Source organism: Macaca nemestrina, chromosome 14 (genome assembly GCF_043159975.1).
Source record: "Macaca nemestrina isolate mMacNem1 chromosome 14, mMacNem.hap1, whole genome shotgun sequence".
Taxonomy (NCBI): Eukaryota; Metazoa; Chordata; class Mammalia; order Primates; family Cercopithecidae; genus Macaca; species Macaca nemestrina.
In genome coordinates this window covers 35,324,822-35,345,227 of record NC_092138.1, presented here as the reverse complement: position 1 = coordinate 35,345,227, position 20,406 = coordinate 35,324,822, and the positions used below count along the sequence as shown (strand labels likewise).

The following is a 20,406-nucleotide window of genomic DNA, read 5'->3' as shown; positions in this document are numbered from 1 at the left end:
AAATAGTTACACAGCATGATCTCAACACTTATCAATATTTGTGAAGATATTCAGCATTTACTTAAGGGGGAAATAGCCTGTTTTGCTCACCTCTGTATGCACAGTCCCAAGGGCAGTGTTAGTTAAATCTGTCACTAAATATTTGTGCAAAGAAGGCAAGAAGAGGGAAAGGGTTAGAAGAAAGACGAACCCATAAATGAGCCTACAAAGATACTGGCACAAAGAAAAAGACAACTAGGGAAACCAGTAGAAACTGATACCAAGAAAGCCAAGAAGTAAGATGAATTTAAGAAAGAGTGTTCAAAGTATCAAATACTATATGAGGAAAAACAAAAAATGTTATGTGTATATTATATACAACCTATTAAATACTATTAAATTCCCTTTCATACTTAAGGAAAGAGCATATTTCAGATATATTTTAATCCATAATGACAAAAAAAAAGTCTTTTAGTATTTTAATTCTTAAACTAAACCTTTAATTCTTTGGAAAGTTTACTTCAACTACTTATACTCCAAAGATTTCAGTTAATGAAGAATTTGCTGTTTTTTCCCCAACTATAAAAGTACTGAAAAAGATCAGAAACAGATGTTTCTTTACCCAGCTCTATTTCTTGAACTTCACAGCCATTTGTAATCAATTAAAATTCCCAGTTTATAGAAATTTCACTTTTTAAAGCATTATATATTAATTTCAAATTTATATTTCAGTGATAAAATCTATGTGTATCATTTGGTGGGTGGAGTATAAAAAGTTTATGTTTTAGATGTACTACTATATGCTATGAAAATATGTAATTCAAAATCTAAGCTGTTGGAAATCTGAATTACTTTTGAGCCTTAAAGAAATGTAATTATGGGGCCTGAGTCACATAATTGGCAGCTATAACCCAGGCAGCTGTAATCTTTCTTTCTCTGATTATAGATTAGCTTTCTTCCTTACTGTATTGTTTTATAAATGTTATAAATGACTAAAGGGATCCAGGGAAGACCCCTTCCCTCTTCACTGTTGATCTTCATGGTAGATTAACTTCCCTCTTATCTTTCTTACACAAAGACTTCATGGCTATCAAATTGTCTTAAAATGGAAATGTTAAATACACTCTTTTTAAATTGGAAAGGAATGAAACTAGCTTTAAAGAAAAGCCATCAAGAAAACAAACTGTAACTAAATTGTAACTCATAAACCAGCCTGGTATACAAAACATTACAATCCTACTAAACTTTATTTTAAACCTTTATAAGCCATAACTGAACTTTTTTTTTTTTCTTTTTTTGAGATGGAGTCTTGCTCTGTTGCCCAAGCTGGAGTGCAGTGGCACAATCTCAGCTCACTGCAACCTCCGCCTCCGAGTTCAAGCGATTCTCCTGTCTCAGCCTCCCCAGTAGCTGGGATTACAGGTGCACGCCACCATGCCCAGCTAACTTTTGTATTTTTAGTAGACATGAGGGTTCGCTGTGTTGGCCAGGCTGGTCTTGAACTCCTGACCTCAGGTGATCGACCCACCTTGGCCTCCCAAAGTTCTGGGATTATAGGCGTGAGCCACCGCGCCTGGATGAACATTTTTTTGAGACAGAGTCTCACTCTGTTGCCCAGGCTGGAGTGCAGTGGCGCGATCTCAGTTCACCGAAACTTCCACCTCCTGGGATTCTCCTACCTCAGCCTCCCGAGTAGCTGGGATGACAGGCATGTGCCAACATGCCCAGCTAATTTTTCTATTTGTGGTAGAGACAGGGTTTCACCATGTTGGCCAGGCTGGTTTTGAACTCCTGACCTCAGATGATCCACCTGCCTCGGCCTCCCAAAGTGCTGGGATTAGGCGTGAGTCAGTGTGCCCGGCCTGCAAGAACTGAACTTTTAACTTTGGAACACTGACCCCATTTTCTGAAGTCTGTTCTCCCTGACTGGCCAGCTTTCTGCTTGCATTAATTCCAGATTCTGATCCTTCTGATTACTTCAAGTTGACAATGTCAAGAGAAGCAAATTTAGCAGAGTAGTCCCTGGTTTACCAGTGATTTTCCTTGGAAGGAGTCAGCCTTGTTTTTTCCAAACTACATTCTTTCTCTCCCCTAACCCTATCTCCCTAGAAAATCACTGTATATGATAGAAATAAAAGTTACACTCCAGTAATCTGACTACCTGCTAGACAAAAACTCAACAATCGTCTGACAAAATTAAGAGTTCATAATCTCTACAACATGATAATCAGCAATGCTGCAACAAACAAATGACTGGCCAGATGTGTGAATAAGCAGGAAAATGTAACCTAGAATCAAAAGAAAAATCCATCAATATAAATAGACTTACAGATAATCTTGATATTGGAATTAGCAGATAATGACTTTTTAAAAACTGTGATAAACATAATAAATAATCTATAGGAAGAGATAGATATATCCTTCTCATTTAATCGAAAGTAGACAAACTTGTTAAAGGCTGAGCCAGGCGTGGTGGCTTGTGCCTGTAATCCCAGCTACTAGGAGGCTGAGGCAGGAGGAACACTTGAGCCCAGAAGCTTGAGACCAACTGAGCAGCACAGTGAGACCACCATCTCTAAAAAAATGTAGAAATAAAAAAACTGATGTCAGTTGTTAAAATACTAATATTTCTATAAAGGCTGGTAAATAGACCTTGCCCCAAGGTACCCAGGTGTTTGCTACAACTGAATCCCCTCCCTCAGAAAAATCTGGCCAACTGAAGGATTCATTATTGGCATAGTAGGGCGATGTCAGAACCCTGTTCGATAACTAATATAACGCATGTCTTTTCATGCTGTATTGGTTCTTAAATTTTTGGTTTCTTTGAGACACAGTCTCTGTTGCCCAGGCTGGAGTGCAGTAGCGCAATCTCAGCTCACTGCAACCTTTGCCTCCTGGGTTCAAGCAATTCTTGTGCCTCAGCCTCCCGAGGAGCTGGGAATACATGCCCATGCCACCACGCCAGACTAATTTTTATATTTTTAGTAGAGACAGGGTTTCACTATGTTGGCCAGGCTGGTCTCAAACTCCTGACCTCATGATCTGCCCTTCCTCATGATCTGACCTTGTGATCTGCCTTGGTCTTCGAAAGTGCTGGGATTACATGCATGAGCCACTGTGCCCAGCCCAGTTCTGAAATATTTTTAATATCACAACTGTTAATGAGTACATTTAAAAATTTATGTAAATATACTCTAAGTTATGTCCTTAGAGAGTCTCTTCAATCATTGACTTCATGAATTTTATGAAAGCTATGTGGTATCCCAGGTGTGCGTGTGTGTTAAATTTACGTTTAAATTTAGGATCTTGGCTGGGCGTGGTGGCTCAACACCTGTAATCCCAGCACTTTGAGAGGCCAAGGAGGGGAGATCGCTTGAGCTTAGGAGTTTGAGACCAGCCTCAACAGCATGGTGAAACCTTATCTCTACAAAAAAGTACAAAAAATTAGCGTGGTGTAGTGGTATGTGCCTGTAGTCTCAGCTACTTGATAGGCTGAGGTGAGATCACTGGAGCCCAGGAGGCTGAGGCTGCAGTGAGCTGTGATCATGCCACTGTAATGAGCTGTGATTGTGCCACTGCACTTCAGCCTGGGTGACAAGGTGAGACCCTGTCAGAGGAGTGGGGAGAGAGGGAGGGGAGGGGAGGGAAAACTCTTATTAAAATTATATTTTTACCTTCTAAACATTCTCTATCCTCAATAACAAAAGTTAGATGCTTAACATTTATCATATTTTTTCTTCAATCAAAAATAAAAGATGAGATAGTACTCTTACTTCTATAAGCAACAGCATAACCAATATCCCTAGCCTTATCTGACTTACATTTGTGGTGATAGGAGGGAAAATAATTGGTTATAAAAATCTAAGTTTCATGTCTTCTCACTCAATCCAAATTCTATAGGAAATTTCAAATTTCCAGCAGTTATGTGTTTCAGGTGCTGATAACTTTGTTCTGAAATGCAATTATTCCACTGGAGTTTTGAGAGAAACCTTACAGATTTCCAACCACCTAAATTCATAGATTAAAACCTAGCACCTGACAGGTTAAACTTGGACAAAATGGCAGAAATTTTTTTTTTTTTTTTTTTTTTTTTTGGCTCTCTTTCTATTCTAGTTCCATGCACCATACAAGGTTTCCCACCAGGTGGAGGTAGAAAACCAAGCCTGTACCATTCCACCCTTTTTGGTACCTACAGACACTCAGAATTCCTTATGTATCAAGTTACTTTCTTGAAAGTGATTCCCATGCTGAAATAAATAAAATGTGAAGTTATGAATAACCCTCTGACCAAGGCGATGAGTAACCTTGAACTCAATCTTTTGTAACACTGATTAAATTTAAGCAAATAATAATTGTGTTCTTTTCTATGAGAATAAGATATGAAGGGATGGACCAAAAAAGGCAGGACAATACCCAGCCACTTGCATAGTTTTATTTAATATGTTCCAATATCATTCTGTACAGTACTCTAACAAGAGAAATGGTGAAATAAACCTTTTCTTAAAACTGTGAATCAGAGGGATTTTTTAAAATTAGCATTACATTCATATAATTCAATACATTTACATAGTTCAATATTAAAAAAGAGTACACAATAGCTTTTCTCCCAAACCTGTCCCATAGCTACTCAGTTCTCATCCTGTTTCTTATGTATTCTTCCAGAAAAATACATGTTCTCTTTTAAACAAGATGGAGATCCCTCAACTCCCTTTTAAAAACAAACAGTAGCAACATATGCATTTTATTTTTTTCACCCAACAACATATTTAGAAAGCTTTTTTTCCATAAAGAATGTCCTCAATGTTTTTACAGCTGAGTATCATTTAAGTAAATTTTCTTACATCTACACAATGGAAAAGATATGCAGCTAAACTAAGGGACAACTAAAACATCAATAGTGGAACAACAATTAAAGAAATAAAGCCAAATTGTAGGTAAGATTCCTTATTTTTTTCTACCAATGGGTATAAAATAGATTTCTAGTATTCTGGTATTTCTGGCCACTTTGTCATAAAACCTTTATTAATATTTGGATGAAAAAGCATAACTTTCTTCCAAGTGTACACAAACTTCCCAGAAGCTTAAGACAACTTTGGAAACAAAGGCACTTTCTCTTTTCCTCAACTTGTGTGCTTTCATCAGTATTGTTTTGGGAAATATGGACTGTTATCGCTCAAACAATTCTAGACCTTATAAAATATAAATTTCAAAATAAGATTATAGTTGGTATATTCAATTTATGAGCGTTATTATAATAAGTATAATGTGCCATCTGCAAAACTTCCAATGTCTTATAAGGGTTAATCAAGCATTTCCAGAACTAAGAAGTTATCTTGAATTAAAAGAAATTTAACTTTCCTATTGGTCATGGGATTTACCAACTACATTGTCTACTGTCATCATACAATGTCAAATTTAACCAAAGTACTGTACCTCATGATAGGTGCTTGTAAATCCAGTATTTTCCTCATCTCTAAATTTAATGCTGGAGCACACTGTTCTTCCTTAAAATGGGGTGTCCCCTTCATTTGTGGACTTCCTCTAAAAGAAACATCATAGAGTTAAAGAAAGATATTGAATTTGCCTCCACTCTTTGGCTAATATACATCCAATCAAATAAAGTAAATGAAATCAAACTTACAAATCAGGTATTCATCCTTCAGATTCTCAAATGAAAAACAGACTTAAATTCTATTATAGCAGACATATCTACTTATCAATTGGAAATAAATGTTTGACCAATGTAATCTGTGTTAGGAAGGTGGGAAAGAGAAGAGCAGAGAATCTGAGGAAAAAAACACATTTGAAATAAAAGTGAACTAACGCTAAAAGAGAACCAACAGGCATTTTGTTTAAAATTACTGAGGGCCCTTTCTAAGGTGGGAAACTATGGGGAAAAAAAATGTATCATTCTATATAGTACCTGTCCCAGTGGTCCAAATCGTGTAGCTTCATCTTTACTTACTCCACACCTTATCCTTGATTCCTATTCTTTGGGTATGTATCAGAATTAAGGTTAAATTCAAGGGTGCAATTCGGAGATGTTTTGCAAGTTACTTAGTAATAACAAAATACCTAAAATTTTAAATCCCTGGCATTAAACAGCTGCAGCAGAGTGCTGGGTCAATGCCAACTTAACTGAACTGTCACACACAACCCTTCAAAGGACTACAGGCTGTTTTGTATTCTTTATCTTCATATGGCATAGTAGACCAGTATCTTCTTCAGTGCCTGTGTTGGAATTTAACAGTTATCTGTCTCTCACCATCAGCTATCACTTGTGGCAACAATTAGCCTGCTGATATAATCTCTCCCTTTCCAGTCAAGTACAGTCCTGTAAATTAATTTGTCAATACTATTAAAATATGCACAAAGAGGCAAACAAGTCCAATAGCTTTCAAAGTTCCCAGCTTTGTGAAATATATTTTGATGCTCATTTTTTAGTTTTCCTTCTTGCTTATTTTTTAGTTACAGACTATTTTTATTATAAAAGTTTTGTGATTTATTACCATTCTATCCTGCTACTGCTATGATCTGGAGTACTTAATTCCTTCTAAGTCTAAACGACTAAACTAGCTAAGGTTTAACCATACAGGTTCATGTTCAACTAACGTGTCTGACTGATGTGACAGCCTGTAAAAAGGACATGAAAGTAATTAGTTTATAGGAGTCACATTTAAATTGCTGAACACACAGCCTATGATGATTTACTGAGATGTCTTCCATGTATTAATATATCTGGTTTTAAAGTTAAATTTTATTTTCCAAAGTAATATATATACAGACGTTAAAATTCAAATAGGGCTAGAAAGCTTAAGACAAAAACAACACAAAGGTAGACTCCTTTTAGTGGAAACTTAAGATATGTGTCCTGATTTGAACAGACCAACTCCTAAAATAACAGCTTTGAGCTAAAATAGGAAAACTGAACACAGACTAGCTATTTGATGACATTAATAAACTATTGTTAATACTGTTGGGTGTAATAATATTGTGGTTTGGTTTCCTTAAAATGTCTACCTGTAGCCTGTAATCCCAGCACTTTGGGAGGCCGAGACGGGGGGATCACGAGGTCAGGAGATCGAGACCATCCTGGCTAACACAGTGAAACCCCGTCTCTACTAAAAAATACAAAAAACTAGCCGGGCGAGGTGGCGGGCGCCTGTAGTCCCAGCTACTCGGGGGGCTGAGGCAGAAGAATGGCGTAAACCCAGGAGGCGGAGCTTGCAGTGAGCTGAGATCCGGCCACTGCACTCCAGCCTGGGCGGCAGAGTGAGACTCCGTCTCAAAAAAAAAAAAAAAAAAAAGTCTACCTGTTACCGATAAAACAGAAGCATTTAGAGTTGGATGATAATGATATAGTACAAGGAAGTTGCCTTAATATTTAAAAAGTATGCATGCATGGGGATAGGGGGATGTTGACAACTTTTGAATCTGGGAGTTAAGTACATTGGGTACGTGTCCTTTTAGATTCTCAAGTATGGCTGTGGAATTCGATGATATTCCTATTCACAGACTAGCTCATTTTCCTCTGAAGTACCTAGCATCTTCTTTTTATATCCAATGGTTTCTGAAATTTCAGAATAATTAATTTTTCTACAAGTATGTGAATATTTATCATTGCATTGAGCACTTGCTAGACCTCTTCAATCTACTGATATATTTAGTTTAAACTCTAGGAAATTTGCATGTTTTGTTTCCATAATATAATAATAAGCTTCGCCATTCCCTGTTCTTTCTACAACTCCTAGTCAGTTAGATATTAAACCTCATATTAAACTCTAATTTTCTCTTTTCTCTCTTATTTTTGTCTTTTATTCTATACCCAGGGAAAGTTCCTCAACTGTTTCTTTCAATGCTTTTACTGAATATACTTCTACTATTGTACTTTTCATTCTGAGAATTTTCTCATCCACTCCCCTTGTTTTCTTAAACCATCCTGCTTTGATTAGCCAAAATTTGTCTAAGGTTGTTAATTATTTCCTCGAGGTGTTTTCATTCCCTCAATTATCTGTTAATACTTTAAGTTCCTTTTTTCTGGTATGTGTTTCTAAGTTACATTGGAAACTTTCCTAAGATGGCTAACAACATTTAGTCCTTTGTTCTTATTTTAGAGGTTAACAATAAAAAGGTGACTATGTGTCCGCAGGCTGTCAATTCATGGACTTCAGCAAGGTAGTGGCCAGCTAGCTTTTTTGTTGGGGTCTTCAAATACTAGTACCCATCAAGCAATTTTTCTTCAGTGGTTCCATTTCTCCAGGAAGGATCCCTCAAACCTGCCTGGGATATCAAAGTGTGAAAGACAGAAGTCTGGAGCCAAGCAGGGTAAGGAGGCAATATGACAACTTTAGCATCTCACTCTTGTCCTACTGTTAAATACATATTGTTAAACCAGACAGTATATTTCCTGTGAGGCGGGAACACAGGAATCCTTATTCAGAGTTTTCAAGCAATCTCTATGTTGATGGCTCCTGCCTCACTTCTATATTCTGTAGTACTAGTCCATCTAATCCCTGAGCCTTTCTGAGTTTGCAGGTAAAACAAGGTGCTTTTTGTCAGTATCTTGTAGGTTCTTAAGCACTCAAGTTTGATGGTCTTCCTTAGTTATTTACTCTTTTCCTTCGGATTTTTAGCTCAAGGGTTGGAGATACTTCTAGTTTTGATTAAAGATGGAAATATTATTTCAACTTTTTTTCTGTTGGTGATTATCAAGAGAAAGAATGGAAACCACATTACCTATCTTAAAACTGTAAACCATGTTTTTCTTTATATCGATACCTCATTTATTACAAGTATTATAAGAACTTTAAAGTAAATTTAAGTAAATCCTAATTTCTTCATGACTTCCATTATAAAATTAGAGCTACATCTGGCAGGAAAGTTTCCATCCTGTCTTCCAAACATACTAAAATAGAGCAAACTTTAAAAAATTATAGTAACAAAAAAATTCTGACTTTCTGATAAAAATATTTCAGAGTTCAACTATAATTTGATAAGGTACAGCATCAGATGATTAGAAGAGAGTCACAGAAGATGAGGCTAGAAGAAGAAGAAGATGAAGCCAGATTATGAGAGCACTGAATGCCAGGAGAACAGGAATAGAGTATTTACTATGTATGAAACAGTGTACAAAACATCCTATACACATTATCTCAACTGATCATTTGTAATCTTTTGAGACAGGAATTATCTCCACTTTTCCAGAGAGAAAACTGAAACTTAACAAATATTGAGAACTGTGCTCTTGGTCACAAAGCTAAGAAAGTACGGGAGCTGATAATCAAGCTCTAATATTTAAGGCTCTAAGCAACTGAAAATTATAGAGTTAAAGAGACTAACAAAATAACCTCTGTCTGCACATAGAAATAATGGAACAAATGCTAAACAACGGACTGGGGATGGGGTAGGGAAGGGAACACACACTGTAAATGTTAAATGTTTTTCATATCTGGACAGACAGCAGAACTGCAGTTTCTTGCCTTCTTAAAATTAGGTGTGGCCACATGATTTACTTTGGCCTACAAAATATGAGGGGAAGTCATTTGTGTCACTTCTGAACAGAAAATTTAAGAGACAACACTTGGTACATGTTCTGTTTTTAATCCTCTACTGCGGAGATCTAACCTATACTGACCAATACAGTAACTGACAATTGTTAGATTTTTGTCCTGTAAAACTCAACTAATTAACAGTTTATGACTATTCTACATGAGTGATTTCAATAACTATGCAATCTGAGAAATAGGAAAAAAGAATGAAAAAAAATAGACATAGTTTAAAGACTTATGGGAACAACATCATAAATAAAAATGCCTGTTTGTATGATGGAAGTCCAAAGGCAAGGAGAGAGAAAACAGAATATATGAAGAAATAATGGTTACAAACTTTCCAAATTTGAGAAAAACAAGAGTCTTTCACCCAAGAAACTCCAAGTAGGATAAATTTTAAAAGTTGCACACAGAGACACATTATGTTCAAACTGTCAAAAAACAAAGAGAATCTTGAAAGTAGCAAGAGATGTATGTGACTCTTCACATACAAGAGATCCCAAGTAAGACTGACAGCCAACTTTTCATAGGAAACCATGGAGGTCAGAAAACAGTGGGATGGCACATTTCAAGTGCTGAAATATCTAGAAATATTATCCTTCAAAAACAAAAAAGAAGTTACCGAATTTCCAGATAAACAAAAAGTTGAGGGAATTTGTCACAAGTAGACCTGAACTACAAGAAATGCTAAAGGAAGTTCTTCAGCCTGAAGAGAAAAGAGGCAATAACTCAGAGCCATGTGAGAAAATAAAGAACACTGATAAAAGTAATTACATAGGTAAATATAAAAGCCAGCAGTATTATAGTTTCAGAAATCTGCCTTTTTCCCCCTATATGACTCAAAAGACAAGTGCATAAAACAGCAATTATACATCTATGTTAACAGTCATACAATGTATAAAGATGTAATTTGTGATAACAACAACATAAGGGAGGGAGGGAGATGTACAGGAACATAGTTTTGAGATATTATTGAAGCTAAGTTGGTATTACTTCAAACTAGGCTGTTGTACATGCAACATGTTAATTTAATCCCCAGGGTAACCATTAATAACTGAAACATGTACAAAAAAGGAAATAAGAAAGGAGTCAAAATGGTACAATGCAAAAAAATCAAACCAAGAACAACAAAAAGGCAGTAGTGGAGGAACCCAGGAACAAAAAAGATACAGACATAATAGAAAACAAATAGCAAAATGGCAGAAATCCTTCTTTATCAGTAAGTACTTTAAATGTAAATGGATTAAATGCATTCATTAAAAGGCAAGCATTGTCAGAGTGGATTCAAAGAAACCAAATGAGTCCATTTATAAGTTGTCTACAAGAGAATTACTTTAGATTCAAGGAAACAAGCTGAAGGTGGAAGGAAGGAAAAATATATTCCATGCAAATAGTAACCAAGACAGGGTGGCTATGGTAAAATCAGAAACAAACAAATACACAAACAAAAAACCAAAAGACTTTAAGAACTATCACAAGAGACAAAGAATGACTTTTATAATGATAAAACAGTCAATCTAGCAAGAAGATACCACACTTATAAATAGATACAAATATAACATCAGAGCCACAAAATATTAATATATGAAGAAAGAACACAAAACTGAAGGGAAAAATAGATCTGTAATAATGTTAGAGACTTCAATACTCCACTTTCAATAATGGATAGAACTGGGCAGAAAATAAGGAAATAGAGAATTTAAGTAACGCTATATAAACCACTTAGACCTAAGACACATACTGAATATGCCACCCAACAGCAAAATACATATTATTCTCAAATGCACATGGAACATTCTCCAAGACAGAATGGATATTAAACCACAAAAAAGTCTTAATATATTTTAAAAGACTGAAAGCATATAAAGTATCTTCTCTAACCAAATGGAATATAACTAAAAATCAGTAAAACTAGAAAAATCACAAATATGTGGAAATCCAAAATACACTCTAAAACAATCAATGACTCAAAGAAGAACCAAAAGGGAAATTAGGAAATACTCTGAAACTAATGAAAATACAAATATAACATTATGGGATCAGAGGGAAATTTATAGCTAAAATGCCTACATTAAAAAAAGATTTCATATCAATAACCTAACTTTATACCTTATGGAAGTAGTAAAAGAGCTGGCAGAAGGATAGATGTGATAAAAATTAGAGTGGCTGTACATGAAATTGAGAATAGAAAAACAATAGAGAAAAATCAATTAAATAAAGAGTTGGTTGTTTGAAAACATCAATACAATTTAAAAACCTACGGAAAAAGAGAGAAGACTCTAAAAGTCCGAAATAAAAGTGGGAATATTATTACTGACCATACAAAAAAACAGTATGGCTTATAAGAGAATACTGTAAACAACTGAATGCTAACTAGTTAGATAACCTATGTTAAATGGACAAATTCCTAGAAACACACAAATTTCCCAACTGACTCAAGAGGAAATAAAACATATGAATAGACCTGTAACAAGTAACAAAATTGAGTCAGTAACAAAAAACCTCCCAATAAAGAAGAGCCCAAAACCAGGTGGCTTAGTGACTTATACAATATTTAAATAAGAATGAACATTCATCCTTCTCAAGATGTTATTTAAAAAAAAAAAATAGGTAAGAGGAGGGAACACTTTCTAATTCATTCCTTCTTCTTCTTTTTTTTTTCTTTTTAGACAGAGTCTTGCTCTGTCACCAGGCTGGAGTGCAGTGGCGCAATCTCAGTTCACTGCAACCTCTGACTCCCTGGTTGAAGCAATTCTCCTGCCTCAGCTTCCCGAGTACCTGGGATTACAGGCACGTGCCACCACGACCAGTTAATTTTTTAATTTTTAGATGGAGTTTCGCCATGTTGGTCAGGATGGTCTAGATCTCCTGACCTCGTGATCTGCCCACCTTGGCCTCCCAAAATGCTGGGATTACAGGTGTGAGCCACCATCCTTGGACTTCTAATTCATTCTATGAGGCCGGCATTACCCCGATACCAAAGTCAGACAAAGACACTGCAAGAAAAGGAAACCATGGCTCAATATACCTTATGAACACAGATGGAAAAAAAATCCTCAACAAAGTATTAGCAGACTGGATCTAGTAGCATATTAAAAGGATTATCCGCCATGACCAAGTGGGCTTAGCCCAAGAATACAATGGTGGTTAAACACATGAAAATCAATGTAATACAATGTAATCACATTAATAGAATGAAGGGGAAAAATCCCAGAATGATTTCAATTGATGCAGAAAAAACATCTGAAAAAACAGTAATAATCTTTTAAGATAAAAACACTCAACAAACTAGGAAAGGAAGGGAGCTTTTTCAAAATGATAAAGGACATATATGAAAAAGCGCACAGCTAATATCTTACTCAACAGTAAATGACTGTTTACTGACTGAAAGTTTTCCCTCTATGATCAGGCATGAGACAAGAATGCTGCTCTCACTACTTCCATTCAACATAATACTGGACATTTAGACAGCAATCAGGTAAGAAAAAGGAAAGTCATCCAACACAAACAGAAAAAATGGGACTCTCTTTATTCAAAGATGTCATAATAGTATAGTATATATAGAAAATTCTAAAGAATCCACAGAAGAGTTATTAGAGCTAATAAATTTATCAAAGTTGTAGTATATGATCAACACAGAAATCATATATATTTCTCTACACTAGCAATAAAAATTTCAGAAAACAACTCCATTTACAATAGCATCAAAAAGAATAAAATACTTGGGAATAAACTGACCCAAGGATGAGTAAGAGTTGTATGCATAAATAAATTAAGGGAGAACTAAGAAATTGGAAAGGTATATTATGTTCATGAATGGAATATTTAATATTGTTATAGCTATAGATGAAATGCAATTTCTACCAAAATCCCAATGTTCTTTTTTAAAAAAAAAAAAGAAATGGGAAAGCTGATCCTAAAATTCATATGGAAAGGCAAGGAACCCTGAAGAGCCAAAATAATCTTGAAAAGAAGAACAAAGTTGGAGAACTCACATTTCCTGATCGCAAAACTTACTGCAAAGCTACAATATCCAACACAATGTGGTAATGATACAAGGGCAGACATAAAGACCAATGGAATAGAATTAAGAGCCTAATAAAAAACTTATACACCTATGGTCAATTGATTATTGGCAAGGGTGCCAAGTGCATTCAACAGGGGAAACAACATTCTCTCTAACAAATGGTACTAAGACAACTGAATAGCCATTTATGAAATAATTAAGTTGGATCCTTATCTCACACCATAAGTAAAAAATAATTCAAAATGAATCAAAACTCTAAATATAAGAGCTGAAACTATTCTTACAAAATAGAAGAAAATATAGGGGTAAATTGTCATGGCCTTGCATTTGGCAATTGTTTTCTACATATCAGAAAACTATAAGGAAGTATATATATATATATATATATATATATATATATATATGTGTATGTATATATATATATATATATATAAATTGGACATCATCAAAATTAAACTTTTTTGTGCAAAATATACTACCAATAAAGTAAAAAGCCCGGAGAATGAGAAAAAAAATATGAAAATCATGTATCTTAAAAGGATCTAGTATCCAGAATATACAAAGAGGACTTACAACTCAGACAAAGATAAACAACCCAATTAAAAAGAAGGGAGAGGTGGGGCATGGTGGCTCATACTTGTTATTCTAGCACTTTGGGGGGCCAAGACAGGAGAATTGCTTGAACCCAGGAGTTTAAGAATAGCTTGAGCAACATAGTGAGATCTCATCTTTACAAGAAATTAAAAAATTAGCCAGGTGTAGTGGTGCATGCCTGTAGTCCCAGCTACTCTGGAGACTCAGGTGAGAGGATTGCTTGAGCCCAGGAAATCAAGGATGCAGTGAGCTATGATTGTGCCACTGCCTGGATGACAGAGCAAGAACCTTTCTCTAAAAAAAAAAAAAAAAGAAAAAAAAAAAGTGGGAAGAAGACTTGAATAGATATTTATCTAGAGAAGATACACAAATGGCCAAAGAGCAAATGAAAGTATGTTCAATGTCATTAATCATTAGGGAAATACAAATTAAAACCATAATGAGATACTATTTCACATTCATTGGGATGACTCTAATATAATAAAAAAAACAGAAAATAACAAGTGTTGATGAGGATGTGGAGAAACCAGAACCATCATGAATGACTTGTGGGAAAATAGTCTGGCAGTTTTTCAAAAAGTTTAACACACAATTACCATGTAACCTAGCAATTCTACTTGGAGGTATAGACCCAAAAAGAATTGAAAACAGGTGTTCAAATACAAATTGTATATGAACAATTGCTATGAACACTCCTAGTCATAGCAGGACTGTTCACAATAGCCAAAAAGTGAAAACAACCTCAATGTCCATCACCTGATTAATGGATAAACACCCTGTGGTAAATCCATATAACAAAATATTATTCAGCCATAAAAGAAATGAAGTACTGATACATGCTAAAACATGAATTAACCTTCAAAATATTACATTAAGAAGACACAAAAAGTACACAGGGTGTGATTCCATTTATACAAAGTATTCAGAAATTAAATAAGACACAAAAGGTACATGCTGTATTATTCTATTTATACAGTGTATCCAGAGTAGGCAAATCCAGAGGGAGACAGGAAACAAATGTATGGTTCTAGGGGTTGAGAGCAGTAGAGAACAGGGAATGACTTCTTAATGAATCCATGGTTTCTGCTCGGAGTGATGTAAAAGTTCTGGAACTAGATAATTGTGATAGTTGTACAAAACATTGTAAATGTACTTAATGCTACGTAAGACATGGAGTCAAAGGAGGTTATTTTGGAGCTTTAAGATTTAATGACTGCCCTGCTGCATTTCAGATCTGCACGGGGCTTACAGCCCCTTTCTTTTGGCTGATTTCTCCCTTTTGGAACAGGAGTGTTACCCAATGTCTACATTCCCATTGTATCTTGGAAGTTATTAACTTGTTTTTTTGATTTTACAGGCTCATAGGCGGAAGGGACTAGTTTTATCTCATATGAGACTTCGGACTTTTGAGTTAATGCTGGAACGGGTTCAGACTTTGGGGGACTCTTGTGAAGGCATGATTGTATTTTAAATGTGAGAAAGATGTGAGATTTGGGGAGGGGACAAGGGTGGAATTATATGGTTTGGGTTTGTGTCCCTGTGCAAATCTTATGTCAAATTGTAATCCCCAATGTTGGAGGTGGGGCCTGGTGGGAGGTGACTGGATAATGAGGGTGATTTCCCCTTTGATGCTGTTCTTGTGATAGTAAGTTATCATGAGATCTAGTTGTTTAAAAGGGTATAGCACAGCTGCAGGCAGTGGCTCACGCTTGTAATCCTAGCACTTTGCGAGGCCGAGGTGGGTGGACTGCCTGAGCTCAGGAGGTCGAGACCAGCCTGGGCAACATGGTAAAAGCCCGTCTCCACTAAAATACAAAAAAAAAATTAGCTGGGCAAGGCGGTGTGTGTCTGTAGTCCCAGCTACTCGGGAGGCTGAGGCAGGAGAATTGCTTGAACCTGGGAGGCGGAGCTTGCAGTGAGCTGAGATGGTGCCACTGCACTCCAACCTGGCAACAGAGCGAGACTCTGTCTCAAACAAACAAAAACAAAAAAACAAAAGTGTGTAGTACCTCTCCCCGGCTTCCTGCTCTGGCTATGTAAGAGGTGCCTGCTTCCCCTTCTCCTTCTGTCATGACTATAAGTTTCCTGAGGCCTCCCCAGCCATTCTTCCTGTACAGTCTGCAGAACCGTGAACCAATTAAACCTCTTTTCTTTATAAATTACCCAGTCTTAGGTATTTATTTATACCAGTGTGAGAACAGACTAATATACCTCATGACTCAGTTCAGATGCTACTCTCTTTACAATACACTGAAACTATGTTCCCCTTCTCAACTGCCTCCCAAAAGCTCTTTATCTGTAGCTCCTTTATAGTACATGTCACTTTTACAGTGTATTTGATATTATCTGAATTTAGCTTTTGCCCCTTAATAAACTATGAGCTTCAGACTGGGAAAAAATCAACTCTAATTCACACTATTGCCTTGTATATAGCCCCAAACAAACAAATGTCTTGAATGAGTAAAAGATGAGGAACACCTCATCAATGGGATGAATATATCCATTTTGGCTGCTCAGTGTCCCCTTTGAGGCCTTATTTCCTGAATCTTAGCTATTCCAGACAATTGATGATGCTTAATACGTGGATCCCTGTATAAGTGGGATGTATGTGCCTGTGTTTTCTGACATTTTGAGTGTATTAAATGTGAATACTCAGTGTACTTTTGATTCCAGTCATGTGCTTAAGAAACTAACCAGCTTCAATATTTTAATTACCTTGGTTTTCTCACGAAAAGCATAGATTGTTTGCAAAAACAGATAACAGATTTGACATGCATTACCTACCATATTTATACCAATGGTATGGTACGAACTATACAGAGCAAAAGTTCAGTTAAACTATACAAGGTAAGGAAGATGGATACAAAAAATACCCTGAATTTTCAAGAGAAAATGTAACTGAACTTTTTTTTTTTTTTAAAAATAGAGTCTTGCTCTGTAACCCAGGCTGGAGTGCAGTGGCGCAATTTCGGCGCACTGAAATGTCCACCTCCTGGTTCAAGCAGTTTGCTTCAGCCTCCTGAGGAGCCGGGATTACCACACTGGCTAATTTTTGTATTTCAGTAGAGACGGGGTTCTGCCATGTTGGCCAGGCTGGTCTTGAACTCCCGACCTCAAGTGATGCACCCGCCTTGGGCCTCCCAAAGTGCTGAGATTACAGGCATGAGCCACCTCACCCAGCCCAAACATTTATTTCTAAGCTACACTTTGCATTTAAATCAATATACTCCAAAGGATTAAATACAGATGCCCATAAAAAGGATAAATATCTCCATCAGGAATGCTATGTACACATCCACTCATGAAAAGAATAAAAACATTCAGAACTTTTCTATAGGTCTCAAACAGAAGAGCCAACTATACCATATGTTATACCACAGATGGGGTACAACAAGTTATTGTTTACTTGCACTAATGAAATAGAACCCAGCCAATTTAAGTCACAGTGGTAGTTTTGATAAATTTTGAGAAGAAACATGAAGGGAAATTAAACACCAGACTTTGACCATATGATTCTGAGAAGAATCTGAACTAAAAGTTAGGTAAGCTAACTGGGGAAAAGAATGTGAAGAGTAGGGAAGCAGTAGGAAATTAAACTTATTTGAAAAAAAAAATATTTATAACTTGCAGTTGTCTTTGTGAAACTACATGGAAAAGAAAAAATTTAGTATCTTCTAACTTTTATTAAGATTATTATTTGTGACTCCTCTAGTTCAAAGTTATAGGAAGTCTTAAGTGATCTGTTCCAATGATTTTTCCACAAGCTTTGTTTTTAGTTTGCAATTGTGTAGAATGAAGGTGTTTATACAATGCATATATCATGCTTTGGCAGAAATACCTGCTCTAAAAATGGTACAAAGCTTGTTTAGACAATTCAAGTATTTTAAAAAGAAACAAAATATATAGTTTATTATATATTTATAATGCATATTTATAAATATACATTAATACACATAAGAGAATTTAATTTGTAAGATTCCCCTCTAAAAGTGTTGAAATTTGCTAGATTTACAAATAGATTTTTAAGATTTGTAGATGGAACTTAAAAGTTTGAACTACAGTTATTATTTTGAAGCTTTAATAAATTGAATATTTTTAAGCCAAAGTAAACGCTAAATAAATATTCTGATTTTTTACTTTGAAAACACAAAATCGCATATGAACAAAAAGAAATGAAACAGCTGAATACATTACGGGAGAGGCAAAAGGGATTAATCCCATTATAATCCCCTCAATAATGTTCTAAATTTCTATCTATTTGAGATTAACTGGGGCTAAGAAAAACAAACTAACAAAATTTACAGAATTAGCTAAGAATTGTCAGTCATTCCCAGTTCCGTATTGGTTAATCAGGTGGTCTCCCCATCAGCCACGGCAGAATTTGTCAAGGAAAGAACAGAAATGTCAACAAAGGAAACTTGGTGGGGTAGGGTGGGGGAAGCCCATGAGAACTGTGACCCTGAGAGACAAGAAACCAGTAAAAGAAAGAAAAAAAAAAGTAGGAATTTTTTTAACGCAGTTTCAGATCATGTGACAGTTTTCTTAATGCATTCTAAGTTGTTGCTAAGTTGTTGTGGTACTTAAAGCCAAGAGGTTTACACATCACTGGCTATATAAAGCTAATTCTGCAGACAATTTGTCTTATTTATAGACAGACAACTTTCAAATATGCTTTAAAGTTTAACCTTGGTAAACCGCCACCTATTTTAATACTGTATATGAAATCCAATAATATAATTTAGTTTCAGGATCAGAGTGAACAGACATCAGAAAGTGTTGTAAATCTGAGAAAACTGCAAAAATCTAAGATGTGAAAAATCCAACATTACACTTTATTTACAAAAATTGATTTACATAGGATTCGTTAAAATCCAATTTATGAAACAGAACAAATCTAGAGACACGAGGTTGCCCTTACCACTTGTGTGGAATTTGTCTCTCTAGAAAGTTTTATAAAATGTTACTTTTATATTTTATTTATATATGCAATATACAAACACTTTTTGGAAAAAAAAAAGACATTGAAATAAATGTAAGCTAAACATACATTTAAGAAAGATGAATAAAAACATTTATGCATTAATTCCAGTTCAGAATTACAGGTGGCCAGGGCCCATTCCAGCAGCTCGGGGCCAAAACTGAAGCCCACCTTGGACCAGATGTCATTCCACTGGAGGGCGCACTCACACACACACCCCACACTCACTCAGACTGGGGCCATGCAGACACCGATTCACCTAAAGTGTACATCTTTGGAATGTGGGAGGAAACCACAGTACTACACAGACACAGGGAGAATATGAAAATTACAGATTGACAGTGGCCCTGGCCAGGGATCAATTTTTTTCCCTCATCGATATTATGACATCATTCAAGGATATGATGTAATGAGTTTCACACTATATTAAATAAGCTACCTTTGTAAATACTTGGAATTTTCAAGTATTGTATAAATGAATACTCTGCCGAAATTCCCCAGAGGAGTCAAGTCTGTTATTGCTTACATTTGATATATGACTCAATCTGAGACTTGCTTTTGAACAAGTACACCTGTATTTTTTGGCAACCTCTTAAAGTTTTGTCATTCTTCAAATTCTAGTTCACTCTAAAACCTCGCAGTTAATGAACTAGAATTCCCTTCTTTTCTAAACACATATAAATTGTCTTAAACATGCAATGGAGGCAGATTATATTTACATAATTCAAAAGGCAACCTAGGCAACAATACCAGTTGCAACGTATTAAGAATCTAACAATAACTCATTTTTTCTCATTTTATAGACACACAGCACAGAAAGCAACTTTAGAAAGTGGCTTTTCCAAAGTCTTGGGAAAAAGTAGAATCTGAACTAGAACCTGGGCCTCCCTGATTCCAACTGCCATATTTTTTTCCACATCTCTAAACTGGATATTTATTTGAGGTAGTAATAGCAAGTCTAAGAAAAATAAGAAAGTAGGAAAAATGAAGCTAAGCCAGTTTTGTTTTATTCATGTATTTGACATACATTGACTTTTGTAATTAAAAGTAAACCCTCCCAGTTTTCTATTCCAATGAATGATAAGGCATTCACGTTAATAAGTGGCCCTTAAAGGTCCATGAAAAACATAAAATGTTTCTATGGGATGGGTCAACCACTAGTCAAACTTCCCAGGACATTGAGGGGGGAGTAATTTCTCATCAAATTGGTAAAAAACAAAAATCAAACCACAATACCCACAAGTGTAGCATAAAAACTACACAGAAGTCTTAAAAGAAAA

General features: G+C 35.7%; 1 protein-coding gene across 6 annotated transcripts in view; it reads right to left on the bottom strand.

The window, feature by feature from the left end:
- LOC105489156 (RIC1 homolog, RAB6A GEF complex partner 1) overlaps nt 1-20,406 on the bottom strand; it is a 154,245-nt gene that overhangs the window by 54,229 nt on the left and 79,610 nt on the right. For 5 of the 6 annotated variants that reach the window (XM_011753856.3, XM_011753859.3, XM_011753857.3 and 2 more), the window contains one exon: nt 5,413-5,520. In XM_011753856.3, the coding sequence (XP_011752158.1) occupies nt 5,413-5,520 (108 nt within the window). Of the gene's footprint in view, nt 1-5,412; nt 5,521-5,902; nt 7,089-20,406 lie in introns of those variants that run through there. The other variant, XM_011753860.2, reaches the window with a different exon arrangement.